Genomic DNA, 24,665 nt, shown 5'->3' on the forward strand with positions numbered 1-24,665 from the left:
AGAATTTGTTTGCGAAGAGCGTCAGAAGGCTGCAGTTGCCTCCTGCAGCTCGGGACCAGCGTGGTTCATTGCTTTCTGGCACTAGCGTGTTGTTATATTTTGTCAGCTGAGCGGCGGCAGCGTTGAGAGTGAGTAGCGCAGGAGCGGCTCACAATTCCCGAGCGGTGCCTCTCGGCGTTCGCGTCTCGGCGTTCGCGTCTCGGCGTTCGCGTCTCGGCGTTCGCGTCTCGGCGTTCGCGGTGTCCCTGCTGCGGCCGCCCTGCGCCAGCGCTGGGCCTCAGCGGCGGCCCCGCTCCCCGGCCGCCGGGGGGGGGAGCCGGCAGCGGGGCGGGCCCGGTCGCGCTCGGGTGACGTCGGCGGCGCCGGGAGGAGGCGGCGGCGGCTCCGTCCCGCTCCCGCTGCCCGGGGAGCGCCGCAGGTACGGCCCGGGGGAAAAGGGCGGGATGGGCGGGGGACAGCCCCGCGGGGCGCTGCTGCTGGCGGGGGCTCGGCGCGGTTGGCGCGCCGTGCTCGGGCCCAGCCGGATGCTCAGGGTGAGCCGCGCCGCCGGCAGCTCCTCCGGGGGTGCCGCCACCCCGCCTTTCCTCTGCGGGGGCTCGGGAGTGCCCCAGTGATGGCGGGTGCCCTGCAGCCCAGCCCTGCGCTCGCCGCCAGTCACCATCACCACCCGCAGCTTGCCCACGTCCTCTGGGCCCCGTGGCTGCGGCTGAGGGCACCACTGCGTGGGAGGGAGGGGGCGGATATCTCCGGGAAAAGGGTAGAGGTGTTCCCGCAGGAATCCAGGATTAGATCAGGACAACTTTCTCACGTCTGTTTCAGTCTGCCGGGAAAAAATGGGCATCTGGAATTAAGCTTCCTGCACCATCACTTCACTGATGATCAAAGTGTGGTTTTTGTAGCTCATGTCCTAAATAAGTGGGAGGTCAGTTCTCTTTCCTTTTGGGCTATCTCAGTTTAAGTTAAAGCATACTCACCAATTTCTTATATGCCTTATGAGTTTCTTCCTTTTCCTGATATTTTTCAGGTCTTCCTTCCCATGAAATCAGAGACCCAGACTGTAACTGCCGAAACCTGACCGTTTCATTTGAAATGGAGAGCATTACACAGTTGTTCAATGACTTGTGTGAAGCACACTTGACAGGTTTGCCATGGAAGGTTCACTTAGGCAGGCAGAAGATCAGCAAGAGAAGGGCTAAGCACAATCTGAAAAGGGTTGCTTATAATGCCCTGTTCATGAACCTTTTTCAAGATGAGGCTCGTAAGCTGCAATCAAACGTTTCCAGACTCCCAGTGAAAAACAAAATTTTGATGCTGTCTTTCAACTTGAGAGTTGCTGGCCTAGGTGCTCAAGCAGATAGACTGGAGAATCTTGTGGAGGAACTGGAAACAGCTGAATGCTTACCATTTACTGAAGTTAATTCTGTCTTAGATCTTTTAGTACAGCTTGCTGGAACAGGTCCTCCTCAGCTGGTACCACAAAAAAAGGACTATTTTCTGAACAACAAATATGTTGGTAGAAATGTCAAATACCAGGGTTATGATTATTATGATGTAAGTGTGTTTGAAGCTGACATACAATCTCTGATAACAAACGAAGAATGTCAGTTCAACGACACAATTCAACAGACGCTTCAGATCATGGAGGCTGCACCTGGCACGGGGCTCCCTGCCATGGGGCTGTTCTCACAGAGCTGTCCTGCTGGGGACAAGTTTGAGAAAGAAACGCGTGTCTCCCTCTTCGGTGCCCTTGTCCACAGCCGTACGTATGATATGGACATCAAGTTGGATTTACCACCAGTGCCTGACAACGCGGATTTGTCTGGACTTGCGATAAAAGTACGGTATCGTTTGTTTTGGAGTAACGACTATATGTATGCTTTCATGTGCCACTTTGAAACTATAGTTTAAAACGTAGGTAATCGTTTAATTGGTTTTAGAAGCATACAGCACTGGAATTTAAGATGGAGCAGTGATCCTTTGCTTTGCAGAGAACCAGATAAGCTTTTCGGAGATGTATGATAACAAAAACCTTGGTCTTGCCCTGTAGCTATGTCAAAACCCATCATGTGGCCATAGGCTTTATGATTTTAAGCCATTGGCTGTACCTGTGCCTTCCCCACCCTAGCAACCTTTTGCTTGCGTTTCTGCCTGCTTTGTGTATTGAACTCCTCTGCCTTGCTGCTTACTTCTCAGTGCTCAGACTGACTGCCTAAGCATCCCTGTCTGAATTGTATGTGCTTTGCTGTTCAGATTACTATACTAACTTGCTGTATTGTTGGCTTGTTATATCTTAAAGCATTTTTTCTGTTTAGTTTTTTCCTCCCCCATCGAATGTCCTAGTTCCTATTGTCCTTTTACCCTTTCAGTGTGTTCAGTTTCTACTGTATCTTTTTCCCCCTTTTGCTGTCCGTTCTGTTTATTTTGCTGGTTTATTCTCATTGAAGTACTAGATACACTTCTAGAGGTTTTTTCTTTCTTTCCATTTTTACTGTGTGTAGGTAGGCTTATTTATAGCCTACCCTTAGATCCTTATCTTGTTCCTTTTACTTAACATATGGATAGATCTTGCAATTCTCTTAACTCAGGATCTGAATTGAAACTTGAAGGCAGACACATTAAATAGAAAACCCCTGTGCCATTCAGTGTTCACATGTGGATGTAAATTGTAACCTAGAGGAGGCAGAACCTTTTTGAGTTAGTGCTGAACTCTTTCCATCAGACTGGAAAATTTGCAATTTCTTGAGAAATATGCTGCTTTTTATATGGGTGTGTTTGTCTTTTACTAAAATTGAGGACAATTCTGCACATATGGCTCCTGTTGAGAGGGAGTTGAGGATGTGGTATATACACTGTTTTGACACTTAGAGATTTTCTGTATATGAATTAAGGAACAAACTACGTTAGTCATAGTTAACAAAATGTTTACCAATTGGAAGATTTGGGGTCTGGATCATTTGCCTGGAACAAATGGCAGAGGAGTATGATTTTATTAACACTACATATTGTTGAATGTCCATACCTGAGATTCTCAATTTGTAGAACTATGTGCTTGCCAAACAAGGAAGTTTCAAGTTTAACACCAACAAGCATAGTATGTTATTTTGAAGGTGGTTGGTTTTTTATGTGTAGGCATTAATACCTGTAGAGACTCATCAAATGAAAAGAGTGCTTACAGTAAAAACTTAAAATTGATATAAAGGGAGGGTAGGTGAGAGAGCTTGGGTCACGTAGAGTCACTTGTTCACAAATGATAGCAAAACACCTTTTTTTAAGTCTATGTATCTTCAGTAAAATGTTTTCATGTCTGACATTTGAACTCTTTGACAGGTTCCCCAAAGTATAGACCAGTCAGAAGATGAGGGATTCCAGTCAGCATCCAATCTGACTCCTGATTCTCAGTCAGAGCCAAGCATGACTCCAGACATAGACTTGTGGGATGCAGTGCTTACATACGGACCCAGCAAACGAAGATGTTGGGAAAGAATTGGGTAGTATGTGTCTGATCTTACTGGTAAACTTACTATGCCTCCTATGCAAATGTGTGAAGGTGCATTGCATCTTAGTTCCAAATGACCTCAGTATAAATAGTGAAATGAGCATGGTTAATTCACAAATTTCAGTACACTACATTAATAGGGATAAAGGAATAAAGGTTGTGTGATTTCAACAAACTTGTTCTTAGAGTACAGCAGTTTCATAGGAAGCAATAAAATCATCTTTGTCAAAAAACAAAGGGATTAGGAAAATGCTGTTTGTGTGAAATGCAGCATTTTTCTAACTATTTTGTTGTCTTATGTGCTATGCAATTTGTCTCAGTCTAAAATGATTCCGTATTTTCAGTTTTAAAAAAGATGGTGGTAATTGTAGAGCTGTAGAAGAATTAAACAAATCTCTCCCAATATTGTAGAGTATTGTATTCCTTTTCCTGTCCTGTAGACAAACCAGAAAATTATGACAGATTTCTTGATAGTCTAGTTAGACTTGTAGTTCTTTTGGCTGTTGAGTACAAGATGCATCTCCTGAGAGAAAGCTCTCTACAGTCCTGTTAAGGCTTCCTGGCTTCCCTAAAATGGAAGATAGAAGAAAAGGCAGGTATGGCAGGTATCCTTACCTTTCAGATGGACTGTGGTGTGCCTGATTCTTGGAGAAACTTTGCTCTGTATGTTTTTTGTAATTTTAAATAATAATCTAGTGGTGTGCTGTCGCAGTGTTAAACAGTATTTTTTCATCTCAGAACCTTAGAAGGTCAGACACTCAGAAGTTCCCTGTTCTGATTTTTCAAAGCCACTGTAGCCCACTTGAGCTTTTTTCCTAGTACTAGACAATTTTTTTTGCTACTCTTTAGACTGTAAGGGTCTAAGAGTCATATATAGACCATATGCCTGACAGATTTTTTTGTAATACTGTTACTAGAATTCAGAACTTTTGGAAGAATTGGAAACAGAAATAGTTTTGGAGGGGATAGTAATCTTCACTGTGAAGAGGTAAAATATGTTAATAAAAGTTCATTCTAGCACTTTGAGCATATTTCTCTAACTTATTTGAATATTAGCATTAAATGAACCATGGTATATGGTATATATTTGCCTCGTTTTCCTGGTATGAACACTGGATCAGGGAAGGCCACAAAAGCAGCTGGTAGTTCTCTGTCAAGGATTCTGTCTCTGATCTGATGTTTAAATTATCTATGTATTTCTTGTCTGTACTGAGTTTGAGATACAGTTTCATTGGCTGAATGCACATTGCCTTAAAAATGTAGTATGTTACAAGTAACTTCTGTGTGAAGAATTCTGTGTCAAATTCTGAAATGCTTTTTTCTTTCTATATGAGATGTATTTCCTCTTTTGGTGTAATCACCTTGTAATGTTGTATTTACTCTGACACAGCCCACCTGGTAAAAAAGAGGAACCATATCTTACTGAAGCTGGGAGAGAAGCTTTTGACCAATTTTACAAACTGCGAGAAGGGGAATTGCAGCTGTTTACTAATACTGTACTTCAGCTTCCTCAGCTGGTGCTGATGAAAGAACCTGAACTGGTTAAGGATGTCTTGAATGTCCTCATTGGTGTGGTATCCACTACATTCTCACTCAATCAGGTATGGAAGATTTTTATCTGCACTTCTTAGTCAAATCTTTTTTGGTTTTTTTCTTCAAAGGGGTTTCCTCTTCAATACATTTATTTCTGCTGACATCTTGCAGTTGTGGCTAGCATTAAAAAGTTGAATGTTGCCTAATGTCAACAAGGCGGTATTTATATATTGCAGTAATTATGTTACTGGAATAGGCTCAGAGTATTTGTAGTTCTCTAACAGGAAAATAGGTTTATGAGTACTTGAAAATAGATGTGGAAGTAATTTTGTAGATTGGATTTTCTTTAAGGAATTAGATAATGAGTTGTCTTCTGTATATTTGAAGGCATCATTCATACTCTTGCAATTTTGCTACAATTCAGTGTTTATCCAATGTTTATTCAATGTTAATCACTATCCTAGCTATATAGTCTCAGTCACCTGAGTATCTAAACTGAAAATTTGTCTGCTGTTATTTTTGTCTGTAAATTTTTGGTATTTTCAATCAGAATACAGATACAAAAGAGTTGAATCTGCCTTTTTTTTTTCTCTCTGTATCCTTTTAGGCTGCTCAGTCATTTGTGATAAAGGAGGGGGTGTATGTATCTGGAACATCACCAGAGACAATGCATAACCTGCTCTCAGAAGTTGCAGAGTATGGAACCTATTACACACGGCTAAGTCGTTTTTCTCTTCAGCCAGTTTTGGATTCCTCATACAGCAAAGGACTTGTGTTTCAGGTAAAACAACTGTATTAAATCAACGAGATTTAATGGGCCAGCTATCTGAGGTAGAGAAGGTGACTTTGACTTCATGTAAAGCTGGGATTTCTGCATTCTGCAAAGCTGCAAAGTATTTTAAGTGTTATGCTCCATCCCAGGTCAGCAATGAACAGTGCCACTGAATTTAAATCAGTGCTGTCTGTGCTGAGGGCTTGCTTGCACTGAAACATGCAGTAAAATGTCTTTGTTACCCAAAGTGTGGTTTGTTTAGTCGTGGTGTCTTGTTGTGGACTAAAGAATTACAATTTTTAAATGCTTTAAAAACATCACGTATTTATATAGAAAGACGTATAAAATTAAAATACAAAAACTTTCTTAGTACCCTGTGTGTGTGTATATATATATATATATATATATAAAATATTTTTCAAAAATAAAAACTGAGGTAGAGAAATATGGTATTTAATAGCTTTAATTACTTTTCCTTGATTCAAAATTAAGTGCAAATTTTCCGTGTCAGTCCTCTGTATATTATGTTGAGCTGTATGTACACTCTGTAATATCTGCTGACTTAATCTCTTCCTAATGCATAGAACTAAGTTAGGGTTAGTTATGAAAATGTATTCATCCTGAATATTTGATTTACAGCAATGTTATTCAGTTAAGAAGGTCTCCTTGTTGGATAAAGTTCTAGATAAGTTTTTTGCAATATCCAGTGTAGGCATAAAAGTAAGGAAAGAGGTTTCCCTGGGTTGGTATTATAGAGAATGAGGAGCTCCTCAAAGGGCAAGTCAAAGAGGCTGAACCAAGGTGTTTTATTTCACTGTGCATGGGTACAGGCTCTGTGCACTGGATGTATGAAGAGTATAGAGGAGTCCTCTGGCTCATTGGAATGTCTGAAGTTGCTTGGACTCTCACTTGCCCCTTACTTTGGTGTGCAAGTCCCCCTTACCTGCATATGCAATTTATTTTATTAAAAGGTTTGTTTTCATGCTGATGCAATTGATATGAGGCATTGCTAGACTGTTAACAACTTTCACAGTAAGATTTTAAATGTTTTCTGTTCATACCAGGCATTCACAAGTGGACTGAGAAAGTACCTTCAATATTACCGAGCCTGTGTTTTGTCAACACCTCCTACTTTAAGTCTTCTAACAATCAGCTTTCTATTCAGAAAATTGGGTCGTCAGTTGAGGTAAGAGAATGGAATTGAATGTTTAGGCTTTTTATAGCAGAAAAAATGCATTCTCTTCATATACACTAAAAGAGACCATATTACATGGGCATTCTTAGTTAGTCTATCACTATTTTTCCTCTATTTAACAGATTGTTATATATCCAGAATATTCTAGGGAACACATATAAGGTCTTTGTACTCAGTTTCTTTGTTATCCCTGTTATCATTCAGCAGGTGCAGTATGATTGTTGTACGATACTCAAATTCAGCAAAGTTCATCACTGTGATCTTGGAGGCTTCTGGTTGAAATTTTTATATATGTTTTAATACTGTTTTTTAGGTATTTAGCTGAGCTTTGTGGCATAGGAGCAACGGCACAGGGGATCAGTGGTGGAGCTGGTGCTTCATTTCCTACGGTGATTTTTTGTTTGATGTTTTTATGTTTGGTTTGGGTTGGGGTGTTAATATTCTTCAAAATTATGTTGGATTTTATATAAAATACATAGTGTTGGTCTCTCTGCTAGCAAAGCTGTGATCCGTGACCTCCAGTTAGAACACTATAGTCCTTTCTCCAGATACTTAAACATTTGGAATTTTGTCCTGCGTTTTCAATTCCTAAAACAAACAGAGGGCCCAAAATGAGCCTTCTAGTCACGTGAATCCAACTCTAAACATACCTGTTTCACTCTAAAGATGATAAAGTGAGCTTGAGGTAACTAGCTCAGGTAAAGTGATCTTAACTGCAGATAGATGGAGGAGGTGAGATGAATCCTGCCTTCTGTGTCCAGTGAAACGTGTAAAACCATGTATTTATGAGTCTTCTGTTATTAAAGTTGTAGTGAAGTTTGTTGCCTAATGTTAGAATATTTTTCATTTTTTAGGGTGTTAAATTGCTTTCATATCTGTACAAAGAGGCTCTCAACAATTGTAGCAATGAGCATTATCCAGTTCTTCTGTCTTTGTTGAAGACAAGCTGTGAACCATACACAAGGTGTGTCCATAGTGTTCTCTGCATAATTGAGTTTAAGAGTTATGAATTGGTAATCTGGTGAGTAAGTCTGCGTGTTTAACAATGGCTTCTAACGTTTTCAGAAAAAATGTGTCTGTATCTGCAATATATATTAAAATTAATTAATTTTGCTGTTCTTCCCCTCTCTTTCAGCTCAGTAACAACAGAAGGGGTTTATATGGCTAGATTAGTAAATAAATACATGTAAATAAGACTTATTTCTTGCTCCTGGCTGTGGAAATTCATACTGGAATATAAGACTTAGATAAACTTTTTTTTTTTCTTCTCATACCTGAGTTAAAATCCTTCAACTGGAAACTGACAAGTTTCCCTTGTTCTGCGAATTGGGGAAATAAATGCTTTTTTCCACTGTCTGTTCATTGTGGGCTTTTTAGTAAGCAAAAATGATTAAAATATCTGTTGTTCATTAAGTAGATGTAACTAACTGATAATAGGAGTAATTAAAAGTAGAGTTCCTTGGATTGCAGCAGTTTTATTAAGCAGTGCATATCAATTTAGGATTATTAGTTTATAGACATCTGAAGATATGGTAAATTTTTTTTAATAGCTATTTGCAGGAATTATAGTTGTAGTCCATCATCAGTTTGCAGTGTTACTTAATTGATATGTTACTTAATAATGATACTTAGAAGAGAAATCAAAAGTCTGTCAAAATGCTCTAAATTTAAGATTCCTCCCATGGCCACCCTTCTTGTGTTTTCTTCCTTCTACATGAAATGACAAATTTAATTTCAGATTTACCAGAAGCCTCACTGAAATATCTTCACAGCTGCTACCCTGCTATTTATAGAAGGAAGTCAGATTTCTGAAATACTAAGGGCATCACATGGAACCTAAAAAAATCTGAAAGTATCACAGTAGTGTGTGATAGTTGCTGCATTGATTCCTAAATTTGCTGCAGATATCTGTTAAAGCATCAATTATGCATGATCAGGACTGGCATGGAAGGAAGCCTCTATTGTCTGCAAAAAGTATTATCCTGCTCGTTTATTAACCTGAAAGAAATTAAATAATGCGAGTTGTTGTTCAAATCATAGAAGCATCAGATTTAATACTTTAAAAGTTCTTAACTTTTTACTTAGAACCTGAAAGTTGAACAGTGGTTGCTGTGTTAAATGCTTCCTCTTTGTTGCACAGTGTTAACTAAAAACAAAAATATCTTCAAGGATCTCTGAGCCTTTTTATCTATAGCCTCAGATTGTGTCTCATAAAAAATTGTGGTTTTTTATTTCATCAAAAGTTTGGCTCACACAGAGAAAATATGAAAAGCATGAATAAATATGCCAAAATAGTAGTTCTCATTATTGCATGTACATTAAAAATGCCTCTAGGTCTGGGGAAAAAGTGCTTGGTATTGCATCTTTGTTTTATACCCTTTTAGTTTCTCCCTGCTGAAATTGCCTCTATTTAAAACAAATCCTTTCTGCTTTTCTCTCGCTGTGCCCTTGATGTGCTGCAAAGTTTTCTATACATTTTTGATATATATTTAGTAAATTGATATGCAGAAATAAAATGATTGTTTTAATTGAGGCACTGTTCTATTATCTAAACCAATTATCACTGAAATGTTCTATATAAAAATAGTTAAGGAAAAGTGTAGAGCCACAATCTCCTGTATATTTAAAAATCAGTGTCACAGCACTTAATTGCTGGGTTTTTCATCCTGCCCATAGCTTGTGTCTTTTGGGATTTTAAAGAACATACTAACTGTTTGGTTATAATAAAGGTGAGAAGGCAAAAGGATTGATTTTCAATATTGTACAATTTTTTTTTTTTTAGATTTATCTATGATTGGGTATACAGTGGTGTATTCAGAGATGTTTATGGAGAATTTATGATTCAGGTGAATGAGGATTATCTTTGTTTCAGAGGTACAGTATATATATATGGAGCATTTCTAATTTGTATAATTTGTGCTGTTAATTAAATAACTGATACATATATTTTCATCTTTTTGTTACATAGATAAACATTACTGGACTCATGGTTATGTTTTGATTTCAAAAGAAGTAGAAGACTGTGTCCCTGTATTTCTTAAACATATTGCTAATGATGTATACATATGTGGGAAAACCATAAACTTGCTCAAATTGTGCTGTCCTAGGGTAAGTTTTGGGTTGATTCCTTCCTATTACATGGAGAAAATCGTGTCTCTAGAGCAAGAGTCTAGGTTTTTAGCAAGTTCACTCCTTTATCAAAACCCGGTATTGGATAAGTAGGAAAGGCAATTACTTGCTCTCAGATACTTGTGAGCTGATTCTCCACTCCGCTTTCTACCACTGCACTGCAGAAGTAGACATTTTAACACCATCAGGTGTATTGTATACAATGCACATGCTCTATTTCTTTTCTTTGTATTGAGAGCAGAAACGTCCAAGCAAGTGCCTTCCACTTCTTGCACTACTCTTTTTTGGTTTAAAGCTGCCTCACCTACCAGATCTTGGCTCAGTCCTGCGTAGCTCTTCCAGCTGTATCACTACATTTTCAAGAAGTGCTTAAATAGTTCTGTTTATTGGTATTTTGCAGAACAATTCTTGTCCCTGTTAAAAAAAAAATGTTCAGCTACTTTGTGTCTTCCCTCTTCTCTCTATATGTCCAAAAATAAAACAACTGGAGAGGTGTCCAAAGTCTATAGACACTCCCAGGTAGCTAGTATTCTCTTTAAGATCGGAGCTGCTCAGTCTTGACAGAGCAGAGCAGCTCATTATCAGCTGTGTACTGTCAGGTATAAGCCTGATACCTCAAGTGAAATGTCCCTCTGCCAGTTCTCCTGAGTCTGCTCTGATAACCATTCCCAAGCCATGACTCGGGTGTGCCAGTAGTACTGGGCTCTTTAGAAAAGTGTCAGCAGCCATCGCTTCCATGGCAAGTTACAGCTTTATGCGTCACTAAGGCGGTATCTTCCCCCAGGTCATATGGCACCCAGGCCCAATCATCTTCCATGTGTCTCGAGAGTGCCAGGCACATTTCATCCCTTTTTGATAATGCCCTCAAGAGCTGGACCTTCCCTTCTGCTTAGGCTAATACAGTCCTAGGAGTACGGCCCTGGGAATCCCATCTTCTGGCTTTTACCAGTAGACTGGGGGAATCCAGTGTGAGTGTGCTTGTGCTCTCACTTGGTTTTTTCCTTCAAGCTCAGTTATCTGTTTTCTGCACTTAATAAAATAGCTTCAGAGATTTAGGGATGTTGAGGCAGAGTAGGAAGACCTGTGATGTGCACTGGCTGTGGTTTTGAGAGTTTTGTCTTCTGCAGATCTCTCCCCTATAGGGGTGTTAGTTCTGTCCTAGAGAGTTCCTACTGAGTGGAGATCTGTGGGGGATGTAAGTGAACAAAACCTAACTTTTGACAGGAGAGATGCATTCAGCATTGAGTTACACATGCTCAGTTAATTTGGATATTCAGAAAAGGAAAATTTGAGGCATTTAGAACATGATTAGTATAAATGTATGTATTAGATTTTCAGTGGCGAAGACAGAACTCTAAGAATTCGACCTGTGATCCAAGTTGTGGACTGTTGTACCTTTGTCTCCTACTTTGAGTTACATAAATGCTAAAAGATGATACTAATAAAAACCTTAGATCCCGTATGGATATTTGTGTCAGTGTCTTGAAGCATGACTAAGTTAAAAAAATATATAATGTGAACTCATAATACAAAATTTTACACTTCAAACAATGTATTTAAAAGGAAATTTCTCATTTTTCAGCATTATATATGTTGGTCAGATATACCTGTTCCCCGGATTTCAGTTATTTTTTCACTTGAAGAACTGAAGGAAATAGAGAGAGATTGTGCAGTGTATGTAGGTCGAATGGAAAGAATTGCCCGATACAGTTCCATAAGCAAGGAGGAAAAGGTAAATGAATAAAAGAATGAATACCTCATTATGATTTTTTTTAAAATGCTCAGTTTTCATTTTTGTTAGAACATCTAAAGAATTTGTATTTATAGTCAGAATTTTTTCATGGGTTAATTGCAGTTTTAATAGCTATTGCAGCAAATAAACTTACTTAATATAGCTTTTAAAAGTGTAGGTGGTGTGTTGACATTTTTGGCCTTTTCGTATATTAAATGAGTGTTAGACTTCAATCCTACTTCTTTGCAGCTGGAGATTTGTCCTCCTACTGAAAAGATTGTTTAATTCTAATTTAGCAAATGAGAAGCTAATTAGTAACCAGATAAGACTATTTGTAATTTTTATAGCTAATTGTTTTTTCAGAACATTTTAGCTACAAAGAGACTTCTGGCCTTCAGATTCCATCAATTTAGTGTATATATCAAATGGATTTGGTTTCTTTTAAAATATGGAGTATTAACTTTCAATACTAGTTTGTAGATTTTCCATTTACTTATTTATTTATATTTCTGTATTGTATTAATTGATTAATAACCATTATAAAATGTGCATCTGTCTTCAGAACAGTGTATTTCAAGTCTAAAATAATAGAAAAATTCCACCTAGGCTTTTTGGTTGGGTTTTTTTTTTTTTTAGGATTTGCGTATGGAAATAGCCAAACAAGAATTAATTGTTCATGCGAGGGAAACTGCTAGCAAAGTGCTAAAAGCCATTAGTGGTAAGTTATAGTGGCATTTTATGTGCTTTCTGTTGGGTTTGTTAATGTAAACTAACTATCTTTATTTTAATACAGACAAACAAATATCAGAACGAATGGCTTTGGATGCAAAGAAACGGGAGCAGTTTCAGAAGCTGAAAGAACAGTTTGCAAAGGACCAAGAGGTATCCCTCTGTGTTTCTAGAGGCCAGCTGTATTTCTTAGGCAAATAAATGAAAGGATATGTTGTACTGAAGTTGAATTAATAGCTCATGGGGTACAAATAGGAACGTCTTGCAGAAATGTGCGTTTCAGATGGTATTGAGAGCGGCTTTTAAAAGTGTTAAATATTTATGCAGCGTCGTCTTGCGATAAAGCAGGAGGAGATTGATGATGATTTCAGCTATGCCCGAGAGCTCAGAGAGAGAGAAAAAAGACTGAAAGCTTTAGAAGAAGAACTGGAAAAAAAGGCAAGGTAAATGTGTCTGAGTAGTCTCCAAAACAGTCATCAAGACCTCAGGAAAAAATTACTGTATGTTAAAATTTATGGTATTAGTACTTGCCAGACATTGTTCTACAAGGGTAATGTCTGCAGTTAGAAGATGGATGTAAGGATTTTTGTTAATCTGTGAGCAATTTTGTTAGGAATGATTAGTGGCCAAAAAATCTGGGACCCACTCATTTGTGCCAACCCTATCCAGTCTGGGTTTTGTTATAATCAAAATTTCAGGAAAAAAATTTAGTTACATCTTATAATTTAAAAGCAGAGCCCACAGCAAAAATGGTCACATGTATGTCAAAGCAGAAGTAAAAAGCAGATGGAGTTAGATTGACACTTTCTTCTGCTTCATCTAAAATTACTTAAGACAAATGAGTGCCCTACTAAAAATAGTTACAGAAATACATGTTGACTATAAGAATACAGTCATGTGTTTTCCACCTGTTTATTCTTTGTGACTGAAGCCTCTGGCTTCTACATTTTAAGAACCGGTTCTCAGTTCTGAAGTGCTAAAAAGTCATACTCTTTAAAAGGGAAGATGAAAATCAGTATGCAAAAATCTGTAACCTAGCTTTATTTTTACCTTCATTTAGGCAGGAATTAATTGACCATTATAGCAAACTTTCTGATGATGCAGCCCGTAGGGAACAAAGAACATTATGGAAAATCCAGCGCCACAAATTGGAAACAGCCCGTCTTAAGTTTCTGTTAGAAGATCAAAAACGCATTGAGGTACCTCCTAAAAACATTTAAAAAATGTAATTCAGAAAATTTGATACTTGGTACTTAAAGACTTCTGTCTTTTTTTTCACTTGTAGGAAATGCTTGAAAAACTTCCAGATGGAAACTGCAGGAGAAAATTAGATATTATTCCTTATAAACAGTGCCAGTTGGCTTTGGATAAAAACCCTGTTGAACAAGATTCACCTTCACAGGTCAGTTAATTTTCTTACATAAACTTCAAGTTGCTGTTCCAGGTTTCCCTAAAGGGACTTCATTTCATGGTTCATTTCAGTTCAGTAAACACAAGGCTCGCTGTAACAGCAAGGTGAGCAGTTATCATTTATAGAACATCAGAAAAATCGGAAAATCTTTTATCCTGTAATAAAGTGATACCCTAATTAGTAGGTTGATTATGCGACTAACCATACAGTGTAATAATTATTTCTTTTTAGGTGTCTTTTGTGAAACCTCTGCATTCTAATGAGACAGTTGGCAGAAAAGAATCTGAGCCTGAACAGGAATGTGCAGCTTCTGCTGACAAAGCACTGCCCATGCCAGAGCCAGCAAATAATAATGCTGATGAGCATTTTCGGCCTAAAGCAACAGGATCTGAAAGCAATCTCCAAAATTCAGACAAAGTATGCAGTGCTCTATACAGTGCTGACTCCTTGCCTGAATCCAATGTGAATATAGAAGACTTCTTACCAAAGTCACAAGATGAGCAGCCTATTGCTGTTAGGATGCAAGGATCTTTGCTAGATGAAGCATTCCGAAATATTAACTCAGATCTTTCGGAGACTTTGCAAGTAAGTGAAAGTCAGCCTGTCTTGAGAGAAGCACCAGAAGAGGACAGTGCACCATTGCATCAGCAAAGCGAGTATGATTTTAATACAGTTCTCAGACCATCTGCAGCTTGGCAGGGACATGTTAGAGTTGGGGAAAATGTATTTGATGTGGATGAGATAAGGCCTCGGTGGAATATTCATGGACATGCATCTGATGCCAACATGAGAGTGGGAGAGTATGTACCTCAAGTGGACACTTACCAGCCACGTTCAAGTCCTTATGGGCATTCTTCAGACTCCCACATAAAAAGCAGCAGCTATACTTCTGAAGTTGAATCTAGACGACCCCGATGGAATATTCATGGGCATGTTTCTGAAGCTCATATTAAAATTGGGGAATATGCTTCAGAGATAGAGACCTCAAGGCCTAGGTGGAACATCCATGGACATGCTTCAGAAGCCAATATTAAGATTGGAGAGTATGTCTCAAATGTAGCTCCTACACGGCCTCGATGGAGCAGCCATGGTCATGCATCTGATGCCAATATCAAGATTGGTGAAAACGTGTCAGAGGTGGTCTCAGCCAGACCTCGTTGGAACATCCATGGGCACGCTTCACAGTCGCACATCAAAATCGGAGAACTGGTCTCGGATACAGAGCCTTTGAAATGCCGTTCGAGCCCATTTGGACACGCATCCCAGTCAAGCATCCAAATAGGGAATTGGGCCCCCTCTACAGAAAATGATCCCATACCTCATCGTAAAACCACTTTGGGTTCTTCATCTGACTCCACAGTTCAGACACTTCTGTACAGTGATGAGTTATCCCCTGCTGAAGGGAGCAGAAAGGAAGCAAAACCATCACAAGTTAAGGAAGAGACTTTGCCACAGTCACATGTATCTGACAGTGTTACAGACTTTCCTGATGCTAATATTAAAGATGATAAAAAGGAAAATACAATAGAAAAGAAACAAGAAGGTAAAACAAAATTAGGTTTATTCAGTCAGCATTTGTTTAAGGGCTTGTGAAAGTAACTGAATGTTTATTTTTCTATATGGGTACTTTCTTCCTTACTTATTCCACTTAATTCCCTGCATAACTTTTCATATAGTGCTAGAATTCAGAGGAAAGAATTTGAGCTTAACCTTATCTCCTATGTGCAAGAAACAGAACATTAAAAAAAAAAATCTACCCTGAAACTTTGTGAAACAGGACCTTTGGGGTTCTTAAGTAGAGAACATGCATAAAACTGCTTGTGTGGGGCTATGGGAAGGTTATTGGTGTGGTTGTTTCTGTGATCATTTGTACAGGAATTTTGAACAACTTTAGGAGCAGGTCTGAGGTATTAACCAAGTGTTACAAGTAGGTCTAAGTAAATGCTGACTTTAATTGTATTTACAGTAATTGCAGATGTTGTCAACAAGGACCCTTCTCCAGATTCCTCACGGAGTTTACAGGTAAGAAACAAAAGTAGTTGTTGGGAGGACTTATTTGTCCTTCAAAGAATTGAACACACTGGTAGTTAAGGTAATAAATTTCCCTGCTAATCTAGTAGTCACTGTAAAATCATATTGTTTTTACATGTCTGAAACACACAGGTGAGTAGGCTCTTCTCTTTTCATTTGGAATAGCTAGGCAAGTTACCTGTAGGAACACATTAAGCCTGAGCAGACAAAGCCAGCATCTCTCACAAAATTTGTCCATTTATGAATTTTAGAGAGAAGAACCTGAAAAGGCCATTCCACAAGATACTCTGCCTCAAGAAACTTTATCTTCTGAAGCTAATGCTCCCACAACTAAGGAGGAGGAAGGGGAAGAGGAAGATGTATGGAAGAAAGAACAAGCTTATTTGAAAGCCTTATCGGATCAGTATTGTATTGAAAAGTATCAAGATAGTTATGATTTGATGTGTGAGTAGAACTGTTGGAACAGTAGATCAATAGATGATGTGGTAAATTTCAGCAAGACAGCTGAATGCCAACAAAACCCATGACTTACCAGTAAATTACCAATGTTATGAACAGCAATAGCCAAACAATTTGCTCCTAGGCACAAAGATGAGAAATACATTTTGACATTTTATGATTTTCTAACCTAGAGGTGTTTTTATACAGAGTTTAATAGGAACGTATTATTAAGCTTCTTAAGTATAAGAACTTACAATGTTTGTATATTTTTAAATTTAGCAGAACCACCAGTTTCTCATCTCTTGCATCACGTGATACCAAGATCGTACACGTTTCCTGTGGATCCTGTGGTGCAGTCTGCAACAGATGAAACTGCTGTACAGCTGAGTGAGCTCTTGTCTCTGCCAGTGCTGATGAAACGTTCTATTACTGCTCCACTTGTATCTCAGTGAGTATTTGCTAGGAATTTTGCAATTTATTTTGCAAATAATGTTGTGTTGTATTTTGAGACCCGAGTTGCACGTAGATCTTTTAAATTTGCTCTTAGTTCCTAGAAGTAGTTCAGTAAATGGTCTATTACTAATTTAAAAGTTCAGATCTGCATGATAAATAGTAACATAAACTTAGACATTTAGGTGCAAATTAAAAATTTGAGTGTCTGTTTGGAATATAAGGGCTCAGAGGGAAGTGTTCACTCTCCAGCTTGTAGAAGACACAGCAATGATTTTGACACCGTTAGTTTCATTGTTCTTTTGAAAAGAAGGTGTATTCCTTATATGATGTGTGCTAGTTTTTATGTGAAAGATGAAAGGTAAGGGAGTAAAAACAGAAGAATCTTTTGATTACTTGAAAGCTCATCATATTGATCAGGGTGTATTTCATGTTTCTATGGGAACTCCAGCTTCAAGGCTGTTTCAAAGTATAATAGAAGCTGTTCTTGTTATTATTGGGATAATATGGGACACTACATATATGTTGGACTGTTTAATTAGTATATCTAGTAGTATTTTAAATAAAAGTTTTTGTTACTTAGTGCAAGACTAGCTTTTGTCATGAAAACAATTACTCACAGACTCTCCTTTCAGAATCTGCTTTCCTGCAAGTTTGCATTTCCATCTGCTAGCTCTGAGTATGCTATACTCAAAGTTTGGTGTAATGTAGAAAGTTGTTATTGTCTAACTTCATTTTAAACATATGGTTGGCTACCAGAATGATCTGCGTACAGATCCATGCATCTAGCAAACCAAAAGTGAAGAGCCTGAGTTGTGTGCTGCCAGAATTAGCCTATTCCTGATAGGCGAGTTAAATTATTTAAAGCTAGGTTGAATACCTACACTATACTGTAAACTGTAGTACAGACCTGCCCTTAGTATCTAGTGACAGAGCTTTATCAATTAGTATGTTCTTACTGGGGATTTAATAGTCTTTCTTTAATCTGTTTGTGTAGGTGACAGAGATAAGAAGGCTATTGATAAAATGTTGCTGCCGGCCCAGCAGCATGTTCTAAAGATCATTGTATGTAGCCAGTCCTAAAATACTTCCCCAGTATTGTTCAAAACTCAGTTCCCTGAAGTGGTAGGTTTTAATTCTGGTATATTCTGGATGAAGATTTTTTTGTCTCATGTTTTTTGCTTATATGAATAACATCTTGTCTTAGATATCAGAGTTAAGTACTGGAGCATTAATCTGATGTAGCCACAGCTGAATGTTAACAGTAAGGAAGGAGTTGCATGTAAGTATAATACCTTTTCTGTGTTTTTTATTCTTAGTGTTTCTCTTGTGAACAAAGCAATAGTTGATTACTACTTTGTGGAGCTGAACGTAGAGAAGCATTTTGAAACATTGAGACACTTTTTGTTAATGGAAGACGGGGAGTTTGCTCAGTCACTCAGTGACCTGTTGTTTGAGAAGGTATTTGCTTTGTTGTCTTAACCCTAGTGTTTGGGTTGCCTGCTTTACCTTGATGCTCCTGAATTGATTTGGATGGGAATGAGGGAATGGTGTGAATTAGAATCCTGGCTTGTGGGATTTTCCTCTTTTGTACTGTGTTCAGAAGTCTGTAGCAAGGAACTCTGTGAGTGTTGTAAGGATGGAGAAAAAGAAGGTCTTGAACAGATAAGCATTCGTGGAAGGGTATTTCACTCTTTGCTGTGAAAACTGCTGCACTATCGCTGTCACCTCCTGTCTGCTGGCAGCAAGGCTGGAAAAGCCTATTGCCATTTGCTAAAATCCAGTGGAAAGGCCTGTGTTGCAAGCTATCTAGTCTTACCTTAAATATCCTCAAGTAGAGAGCAGAGGGGAGGGCATGTGAAGAGAGCGCTTTGCCCACTGGTGAGGCAGTATTTTCATGACTTGCTGCTTACTGTGTTCATGGGGAAGACAGCAAGGTAGGGGGGATAGCCTGGATTGATATAGATGGTTGCCCATGGAGGTACACAGCTGTAGGAGAGTTAATGCATTTCTCTGAGTCCTGAAAAAGCTTTAGACCCAGCTAGGGAAAACACCTAGACTGGATGAATAGCTTTATTTGTAAACCTCTGAGAGTACTGAGGTGATGAGATAGGGAGATTGAAGTCAGATAAATTCCACTTGGGTCCCTGACTTTCTAAAGACTGTTCCCTGCAGGAGGAACTTTTAGCAGCTCCTGAACCACAGCAGACATATGAAAATAAATCAGTGCAGGTATGAGATTACCTTCCTGCTGTGAACAGAAAATAGTTCAGAAGTTGCCTCTTACGCTGTTCATGCATCCCTATGGCAGAAATAAAAACTTCCAATCAAGGCAGGGTAGTCACCACTTTACTATTCTGCTTTAATTGACCTGTGTTCAGGAGCCAAGACTTTTTACTAATATGGTGTAATTAGGTTGGTTTTTTTTATCCCTAGCTTGGATCAGGACAAACACCTGGCGAATTGCTGAATCCACTGGTTCTTAATTCCATCTTAAATAAAGCACTACAGTACAGTCTTCATGGTGACACCCAACTTGCTTCCAATCTTTCTTTTGCCCTCAAGTATCTCCCAGAAATGTTCAAGCCCAATGCACCAGATGCTCTGAGTTGCTTAGAGCTTAGGTACAAGGTAAGAAAACATGGAGCAAGGTAGAATACTGCAATTATGCCATAGTTCTTACGTACAATAGTAAAGTGAATATGAATGCGGTATCTAAGAATGGAGTAAAATAATTGTGTAATGGAAACTACGGGATTTACTTAGCCTGACCATTGCATTACATTATTAAAATACATACTAATTGTTGAAATACTTGTATTTTAAATAATCTTACAATTTCTAACAAAAAATGTATGATCAGCACTGTTATTTCTTGTAGGTTGACTGGCCTCTGAACATTGTCATTACTGAGAGCTGCATGAATAAATACAACAAGATTTTCTCCTTCTTGCTTCAGCTGAAGCACATGGTGTGGACTCTCAAGGATGTTTGGTTTCACTTGAAGCGCACTGGTAAGTGTGATGAGTGAATGAGAGAGCATCCTCTTTAAAAGTCTTTCAGCACCCTCTGCAAGACCATTGCTTATACACACTCATGTCAAACTTCAAAAGCCACAATTTTCTTAAAAATCTTCCTTGGAATTTTAAACAGACTCTACTAACAAAAGCCTTCATTCCTTAAAAATTCTGATTTTAGATGGTCTCTGTGGATGATAATATATTTCTGCTTTTATTTTCAGCTTTAGTGAGTCGCGCATCAAATTCTGTTCAGTTTCGACAGCTCCAGCTGTACAAACATGAGATGCAGCATTTTGTGAAAGTAATTCAAGGTTACATTGCTAATCAGATTCTTCATGTTACATGGTGTGAATTTGGAAACAAACTGTCTTCTGTGGGCAACCTAGAAGAAATTCACAGAACACATGCTGAATACCTCAACAAAGCAATCTTCAGGCAAGCTACCATACTTATTTTTACTTCAAATACATGTTAAGGGAGTGGCCAGTCCTAGCCTAATGTATTTGTGCAAAACTGACTTTTACATAACACATTAAGTAGTCTTTACATATGAAAGTGTTCTTATGTAAGAGACAAACTTCATGGCATCTTACAAAGTCTGTACTTCGGTACTTTTTCTCAGCTTTCAATCCTTTTCGTTTCCCTGGACTGCTTGTGTTACCTCGCACTCCTGTTCACCATGCCTCTGCAAGTTCCCAGTCTACTCAGGACAGCTCTGAATGAAGAGCCCTAAACTAAGGGCACACTTGCCACAGTTCTTTTTCTTTCACCCTATCCTTGTTAATAGCCTTGTAAATTACTGCTGTTTCATTCTTTGTGAGTAGCGTGCAAAGTAAGCCTTGCTAAAGGATGTAAAATGCATCTCCTGTACATTGCATGTGCTTTTAATATATGTGCAGTGACCAGGGCTGGACTTGGAAGGGACAAAAAGATGCCTCTGTCCAGATTTATGAGCAGTGCAAGAGATACCTGTCTTTTAGGAATCACAGGCTTTTAGCCCCTTGGTTACTGTATGTGATGCAGCAGGTTGGTGTGACTAAAAGGAAGGAAGCTAGAGTTTATTTGGTTTCTTCTTGAAGAGTGTACACTGAAATGATAAATTGGTGAGATAGAGGGAGGTGATAAGGAACAGAAATTAGAAACAAGAAAAGAAATCTCTCATGTCTCTCTTTTTCCGTTTTAATCAGAAAAGACTTGCCTAGAGCTGCTCTTTGGATAGCAGGTGGTAGGATGAGAGGAGATTAAAGTTTAAGGAAACTCAGAGCATGTTGTTGTTAAATGTCATCTCTTTTGCAAATACAGATGTCATTCTAGAAATCAGATACACCAGGGCAAGTACAAGTTTTTTGAAAGCGCAAGTAAACTGTGTTAGATTTAGGCACCTTGTTTAAATATGTTGGTGCATCTTGGGGATTTTTTAAAGCAATTATCTTTAACCTAAAGGATTGTCACTCCTTTGTATTTGTAGTCTTACAACCAATAAATTACATCAACTAATTTCTGAAGTTGTTTTTGTTCTCTTAGGGGTCTGTTGACAGAAAAGGCAGCCCCTGTGATGAACATTATACATAGCATCTTCAGCCTTATTCTGAAGTTCCGCAGCCAGCTCATCTCTCAGTCGTGGAGCTTCGATGCGGGGAAGCAAATGGCTGTTCATCCCAACTTTGGTCTGATGCAGCAGTCATACAATACCTTCAAGTATTACTCCCATTTCTTATTCAAAGGTAAGAAATTGCATAAATTCTAGGTAGAAGAAAAGGTCAACTGACAACCAGAATGTTTTGGTAGTATAATGTAAAAGTAGGAAGATATGTATACTTAGGGAGTGTTGGAAATGTAGTTCTCAAGTTAAAGCTGCATTATTGTGGTTTGCAAAGATCTGCATATACATCAATTAAGATGTGCACACAAGAAATCTAACATACTTGAAAACTGACTGTAAGTTTTTGCTGACTCACAAAATAAGTATTTGGTATTTAGCTGTACTTACATGCATACATTTTTTTCTTTTCTCTGAAATTGAGTTCTGGAACTTTTTATTGGCAACAATGAGAGATAGTTAGATACCAGTTAGAAGTAATTTTAGATATATATGCAGTAGTTGAGTTTTGCCACTGGTATGAGATTTGAAAATTCAGATTCCCATGTTGGCCTAACTCAGAAAGCCTCCTAGCACGTGCTCCAGGCAAGTGTTTTTGAACTACATGGATAATTTTCCAAAAGTTCTTTCCTTTATCATGATAAAATTTCATCTCATTGTCAGCTTAGGCTATAACATGATGAAATGGTTAGCTTCCATTTGTCTTTCATATCTTGCTTGTGTTTTTAGTACATTATTTATCCTTCCTCTAGTACAAAGGTGGTTCATGGGGTTTGGGTTCCTTTTTTTTTTTTAGAAAATCTTGAATTCCTCAAGGAGGTGAAACTGCTTTTCTTAGATCTGTTCTTCTCGAATATTTTCTAGTTCAGATTATATTCTTCAGGAAATGAGCTGCCCTCTTTATTCTTTAAGGGTGTCCAAAAATGGTGTCAAAGGACCAAAAACAGATATTTCAGGATGAGTTAGAATGGCTGCTTCCAAATTCTACAGGAAGTCAGAACACCTGTGGGAGCCACCTAAGCCCATACTACGAGATCTATGGTTGCTTCATGGACAGAGATTAATAGACCGTTCCGTAAGGAAATCTGATGAGTGACCAAGTTGTTTACACCCTCTATTAAGCACTACAGAACAAATATGTGCTTGTTCATCTCCACTTGTACCTTCAGTCACTACATATTGTAAAATGCTCTCTTTCCACAGTGGGTTGACCCAGAATCCATTGAAAGCCAATACAAAGTTGTCTGGACTTCAATGGCTTTGGCTCGGGCCCTAACTTCTAATAATACACTTCCCATTCTTCCTTGCATGCTGCTGCTGCTTGCTGATTCCCTTTATGTTAGTGCATGGGATGTTTGTGAGCTTAGGGAGTTCCTATTGGCTTTTTTCCTTTGTAATTAAGGAAATGTAGAGGATGTTTAGAGCAGTCGGTTTGTTTGTTCATAGAGCTTGAGGGCTTTGTCCTAGGAATTTCTCTGCTTTTCTCTCTCACAATGGATTTTGCTCAAGAAAACTTCACCAGAGCTGCTTCTTTCACAGAGGTCGCCTGAGGACTTAAACATGCTTCCTGGTCAGTTGAAATTACGATAAGAACACACCATCTTATTGTGAAAGATTCTATTATTTCCATGTTTCTATGAAAGCAACTTGATAAGGAAATGCTTTGGTAGAATAATGCATTTTCACTTAAAACTGACACGTAGTCTTTCTTTTGCATTTATTTCTATTGTCCTCAGATTTCTGCATTATGCTTTTTTTTTTTTTTTTTAATTAAAAGGCACAAATAATGTCAAGGATGACTTTGCAGTATGAATCTTAGTTGAAGCTTTTTTTTTTTTTTTGTTTTCTTCCAGTGGTAACAAAGCTTGTAAATAGAGGATACCAACCACATTTGGAGGACTTTCTGCTGCGAATCAACTTTAATAACTACTACAAGGATAACTGAGCTCTATAGCGTAAGGATCACTGATAACACAGTAAAACAGAAGCTATATATATATGCTTATGATTTATAGAAGCTTATGCAAATGCCATGCAAGAGGCATTTTTCTTCAGTGGAATAATCTGCCATCTAAAAGCTTGAAGAATACAGCCACCACATACAGAGCATGATGATGCTTAAAATCCACCAAACCTGCCAGTTGTTTGATCTGCTGAAAATTGATGTTGTCATTATTGCAGAGATAGAAGAGCTGAGTGCCTGGTCTTAACACAGGAGAGAGTGCAGAACTGTATATCTGTGAATGTGTAAATGTTGTATTTTCAGTGGTGTGGATTTCCTTCAATGTAAATACATGTATGTGAAATAAATTAACAGATACTTTCTAAAACTGTTGAGAGATGGGTATGAGGTACCAATGTTCCCACAGATATTAGTACCTGTTATTTGATGTGGTTTATTTTCAAACTGACCTTAGTTCTTAATCTAAATATAACTAATTCTTCACAACTCTTAGTCACAGTAGAAGAGGACATGATAAAAACATCTTATGCCAAGGTGATCTGCTAGGAGATACAATATTTGACTATTCACGCACTTGGTAATTGTTGGAGCACTTGTGCCAAACTTAGTTTATTTATCCTTAATTTAAACTATGCATTTTACTTTGTGGTGATTATTTAAAAAGCCTAAAACAGAAATTCAGCATCACTAAAGGAAAATAAAACTGTAATTCCCAATATATTCCAACTGCTGCTTTCAACTGAAGGATCACATTTTCATAATTTTCCTTTTCCCTCTGTTTTTTTCCCTTATGTTGTGAAAAGATACAATTGAAGTTTGAACATCATGGTATGAGAATGTCAGAGAGGGGCAGTCAGCTTTGAAATATGTTGGTTTTGAGATCCTGGAGTTACGGTTGCTTAAAATGTGGGTATATTCATGAGGAGCTCAGTGTCTGATTAGGGCACAGTTACGTAAAGCTACAGGCCTGGCTCGCATGTTAACATGAATAACATTATTTTGTGATGAAGTATAGGTAGTTTTACGATTTTTTTTTCTGAAATAGAAGTATTTCTGAATAGAGTATTTCTGAATTAGAGGCAGAATACCAACTGTGAAGTTGACCTGAATGTTTCTGCTCTGATTCTAAAGTCAGTGTCAAAACATGGTAATGCACAGTTGTA

At 38.3% G+C, this 24,665-nt stretch overlaps 1 protein-coding gene across 3 annotated transcripts; it reads left to right on the forward strand.

The window, feature by feature from the left end:
• The first annotated feature begins 331 nt into the window (after positions 1-331).
• Positions 332-24,220, forward strand: TUBGCP6 (tubulin gamma complex associated protein 6). 3 transcript variants are annotated; one of them, XM_042018217.1, is made up of 27 exons: positions 332-418; positions 1,025-1,836; positions 3,328-3,491; positions 4,887-5,097; positions 5,637-5,810; positions 6,866-6,987; positions 7,310-7,385; positions 7,851-7,960; positions 9,779-9,870; positions 9,965-10,104; positions 11,708-11,857; positions 12,494-12,575; positions 12,651-12,739; positions 12,914-13,029; positions 13,647-13,785; positions 13,872-13,988; positions 14,229-15,540; positions 15,964-16,019; positions 16,280-16,472; positions 16,749-16,917; positions 18,239-18,380; positions 19,356-19,550; positions 19,801-19,933; positions 20,161-20,374; positions 21,464-21,663; positions 22,452-22,614; positions 23,393-23,479. In XM_042018217.1, exons 2-26 carry the CDS (start codon positions 1,090-1,092, stop codon positions 22,601-22,603), a joined length of 5,295 nt encoding a protein of 1,764 aa, XP_041874151.1. In that variant the 5' UTR covers positions 332-418; positions 1,025-1,089; the 3' UTR covers positions 22,604-22,614; positions 23,393-23,479. The 3 variants fall into 3 exon arrangements, with proteins under 3 accessions (XP_041874151.1, XP_041874153.1, XP_041874152.1); XM_042018218.1 differs by lacking the exon at positions 332-418 and adding an exon at positions 678-922; XM_042018219.1 differs by lacking the exon at positions 22,452-22,614 and having other exon boundaries at positions 23,393-24,220.
• Positions 24,221-24,665: the final 445 nt, after the last annotated feature.

This window comes from Corvus kubaryi, unplaced genomic scaffold (genome assembly GCF_017639235.1).
Source record: "Corvus kubaryi isolate FWS band 111438036 unplaced genomic scaffold, C.kubaryi_AGA036_p1.0 137, whole genome shotgun sequence".
NCBI classification, from domain to species: domain Eukaryota; kingdom Metazoa; phylum Chordata; class Aves; order Passeriformes; family Corvidae; genus Corvus; species Corvus kubaryi.

Bases quoted from the DNA above. Each gene is read 5' to 3' on its own strand.
- TUBGCP6 (XM_042018217.1), top strand. From the start codon at position 1,090: ATGGAGAGCATTACACAGTTGTTCAATGACTTGTGTGAAGCACACTTG. The intron at 9,871-9,964 runs GTACAGTATATA...TTTGTTACATAG, and splicing joins GGATTATCTTTGTTTCAGAG to ATAAACATTACTGGACTCAT. The intron at 16,918-18,238 runs GTGAGTATTTGC...TTTTATTCTTAG, and splicing joins ACTGCTCCACTTGTATCTCA to TGTTTCTCTTGTGAACAAAG.